The sequence below is a fragment of the Nicotiana sylvestris genome, chromosome 3 (assembly GCF_000393655.2).
Source record: "Nicotiana sylvestris chromosome 3, ASM39365v2, whole genome shotgun sequence".
Classification (NCBI taxonomy): domain Eukaryota; kingdom Viridiplantae; phylum Streptophyta; class Magnoliopsida; order Solanales; family Solanaceae; genus Nicotiana; species Nicotiana sylvestris.
Window position 1 is genome coordinate 143,471,891 of NC_091059.1, and position 3,982 is coordinate 143,475,872.

The 3,982-nt window shown below is 37.1% G+C and overlaps 1 protein-coding gene across 1 annotated transcript; it reads left to right on the top strand.

The window, feature by feature from the left end:
* Positions 1-2,266: 2,266 nt before the first annotated feature.
* Positions 2,267-2,956, top strand: LOC138888115 (secreted RxLR effector protein 161-like). The gene has a single exon (XM_070169928.1). The coding sequence runs from the start codon at positions 2,267-2,269 to the stop codon at positions 2,954-2,956; it is 690 nt and encodes a 229-aa protein (XP_070026029.1).
* The last annotated feature ends 1,026 nt before the right edge of the window (positions 2,957-3,982 follow it).

Below are 3,982 nucleotides of genomic sequence, written 5' to 3' on the forward strand. Positions count from 1 at the left end.
ACTCTCAAGTCATTCCCAAGAGGGGTAGTTTCAAGTACCTTGGATCGGTTATTCAGGGGATCGGGGAGATTGACGAGGATGTCACACACCGTATAGGGGTGGGGTGGATGAAGTGGAGGTTAGCGTCGGGAGTCTTGTGTGACAAGAAAGTGCCACCGTTACTAAAAGGTAAGTTTTATAGAGCAGTGGTTAGGCCTGCCATGTTATATGGAACTGAATGTTGGCCGGTAAAGAACTCACACATCCAGAAGATGAAAGTAGCAGAGATGAGGATGTTGAGGTGGATGTGCGGGCATACAAGGATGGATAAGATTAGGAATGAAGATATTCGAGAGAAGGTGGGCGTGGCCCCCATGGAGGACAAGATGCGGGAAGTAAGACTCAGATGGTTCGGGCACATTCAGAGGAGGAGCACTGATGCACCGGTGAGGAGGTGTGAGCGACTGGCTGTAGTGGGCACGCGGAGAGGTAGAGGACGACCTAAGAAGTATTAGGGAGAGGTGATCAGACAGGACATGGCGCGACTTAGGATTACTGAGGACATGGCCCTTGACAGGGAATTATGGAGGTCGAGCATTAAGGTTGTAGGTTAGGGAAAACTTTGTGAATATTTCTACAGCACAATAGAGTGAGACTAGCCAGTTAGGAGTTAGACTAAGAATGTCATTGGTCGTCTATTGATGCAGGGCTTTACCTGCTAGTTGTACTATACCAACCATCTATTTCGTATTTCGTATTCTGTATTTCATATCTCTTATATTGTTGGTATTTTATTATGCATTTTTATGGTACTAATATATCGGCTCCTGTTGCTTTTTTGAGCCGAGGGTCTCCTGGAAACAGCCTCTCTACCCTTCGGGGTAGGGGTAAGGTCTGCGTACATATTACCCTCCCCAGACCCCACTTGTGGGATTATACTGGGTCGTTGTTGTTGTTGTTGTTGTTGTTGTTGTTGAACAGTAAGTGGTTACTTTATTGGTTACCTAGAAAAATCTAAAGGGTATGTGTTTTACTGTCCAAACCATAGTTCGAGAATTGTTGAAACTGGTAATGCAAGATTCATTGAGAATGGTGAAGTTAGTGGGAGTGTTGAAAAGCAAAGTGTGGACATTAAAGAGGTGAGGGTCAATATTCTATTACCCAAAAATGTGCCTACTTCCACACAAATACCAAATATTGTTCCAATTGTTGAAGAACACTTTGACAACACCGAGCAACATTTAGATGAAACACCTCATGAAGAAACTAACTCACAAATATCTGACACAAATGAACCACAAGAAATGTCATTAAGAAAATTTCAAAGAGTTAGAAAATCGGCTATTTCAAATGATTACGTGGTTTATTTGCAGGAGTCAGATTTTGACATTGGTCTTAATAAGGATCTGGTTTCATTTTCACAAGCCATAGAAAGTAATGAGTCTGAAAAATGGATTGATGCCATGAAGGAAGAGTTAAAATCCATGGAATACAATAAAGTCTGGGATCTTGTTGAATTGCTAGAAAGTTCTAAGAGAATCGGGTGTAGATGGGTCTTTAAGACCAAACGCGATTCAAATGGCAATATTGAGAGATACAAAGCCAGGCTTGTTGCCGAGGGTTATACTCAGAAAGGAGACATTGATTATAAAGAGACCTTTTTGCCGGTCTCAAAGAAAGACTCATTAAGAGTTATTATGGCTTTGGTGGCTCATTATGATTTAGAGTTACACCAAATGGATGTGAAAACTGTCTTTCTTAATGGAGACCTCGATGAAGAAGTTTATATGGACCAACCAGAGGGTTTCGAAACTAAAGGAAAAGGTCAAATAGTGTGTAAACTGAAGAAGTCAATATATGGACTTAAACAAGCCTCACGACAATGGTATATAAAGTTTAATGATACCATAACATCTTTTGGATTTGTGGAAAATACCGTTGATCGATGTATATACCAAAAGATCAGTGGGAGCAAGTTTATATTTTTAGTCCTATATGTTGATGATATTCTACTTGCTGCTAATGATTTAGGCATATTGCGTGAGACTAAAGATTTTCTCTCTAAGAATTTTAAAATGAAAGATATGGGTGAGGCATCCTTTGTGATAGAAATAGAAATATTCCGTGATAGATCACAAGGATTATTGGGATTGTCTCAGAAAGGCTATATCGAAAGAATTCTAGAGAGATTCAGCATGAATAATTTTCAGCAGGAATTGTTCCAATTCAAAAAGGGGACAAATTTAGTCTCATGCAATGCCCTAAGAATGATGTAGAATGAAAAAAAATGGAATCAATTCCTTACTCTTCAATTGTTGGTAGTCTAATGTATGCTCAGACTTGCACAAAACCGGATATTAGTTTTGCGGTCGGAATGCTAGGAAGATATCAGAGTAACCCAAGAATTGATCATTGGAAAGCTGCAAAGAAAGTTTTGAGGTACCTGAAAGGAATGAAGGATTACATGCTCATGTATAGGAGATCCAAGTATTTGGAAGTTGTTGGATACTCGGATTCAGATTTCGCTGGATGTATTGACACTAGAAAATCAACATTTGGTTATTTGTTCCAATTAGCTGAAGGAGCAATATCGTGGAAGAGTGACAAACAGTCTGTCATTGCTACATCCACGATGGAAGCAGAATTTGTAGCATGTTTTGAAGCCACAATTCATGCATTATGGCTGCGAAACTTTATTTCAGGACTTGGGGTTGTCGACACCATTACCAAGCCGCTGAAAATTTACTGTGATAATTCTGCAGCAGTATTCTTCTCCAAGAACGATAAGTACTCCAAAGGTGCCAAACATATGGAATTAAAGTACTTTACCGTCAAGGAGGAAGTTCAGAAACAAAGAGTGTCACTTGAGCATATTAGAACTGATCTCATGATTGTAGATCCATTAACGAAAGGTTTACAGCCAAAGATATTTAAAGAACATGTACATAGAATGGGTCTTGGCTGTATTTATGACTGATGTATTTATGATGTTTTGACACTCTGAGCTCATTTATATGTTTCTGATATACATTAATGATTTCTTGCTTCTCATAATGGTGTACACATTATTGTTTTGAGATATTACAGGATAAGTCTCAATGAGATATTATTGTGGACCATAATATTTTATAGCTTATGGACCTGATACGATGAGTTGCTAATGTTGTAGTATATGGAAGGGAGTATGTAGATAAATTATATATAACCGCCATAACTCACATTTAGTAGTTTATCGTATTATGATATTTATGATGGACATTATAGAAGAGATTTGTTTATGCGCAACTAATGTTCCTATATTAAATATTAATATTATATGATTATTGGGCCAAGTGGGAGAATGTAAGTTATTTTCCTATGTATGTGTGGCCCAATAGGTATAACACCCATAATTAATATTTAATTAATTATCAAATCTCATCCGTCCGATTGGTTACTTGATGGACGTACCAGATTAAGTGAGACCTCTATAAATTGGTCCTCTCCCCACTCATTAGGGTTACCGTATTTTCTTTATTCTCTCTTCCATCTCTAAAGGCGGCGGTAACATAAAGTTAGAGCAAGGGGCGAGAAACCAGTTTTTGAATTAACGCTTCCGCTTCAAGATAATGGATTCCGCTTCAGGTATGGTTTCTATGACGATTACATGTAAGATTATCATGTTCAAGATCCTGGTAGAATTATAATTTATGCTTACAAAAATATCATTCGCCTTTTTACCCTTTAAAATAAATTGCACATTGGACAAGATTGTAATTAAGTTACTTTCTTAATATTTAGAAATTTAAAATCTCCTAAATTGTTTTGCTTATTAAATCGTTTCTTATTTGAACTATGTACGAAAGTCTTATAATTTAAGATTAAAAAATATTATGCAAATAAGGAATCAACATGTAAAAAAAATTCCAACAAAGTAAACTAATATAATTACATAACATCTTTAAATTGTTTTGAACTTTCAAAAACTTTTTAATTCCCAACAACAAATGATACAACTTTGAAG

Excerpts from the sequence above, each read along its gene's own strand:
- LOC138888115 (XM_070169928.1), top strand. The coding sequence starts at position 2,267 with ATGGAATCAATTCCTTACTCTTCAATTGTTGGTAGTCTAATGTATGCT.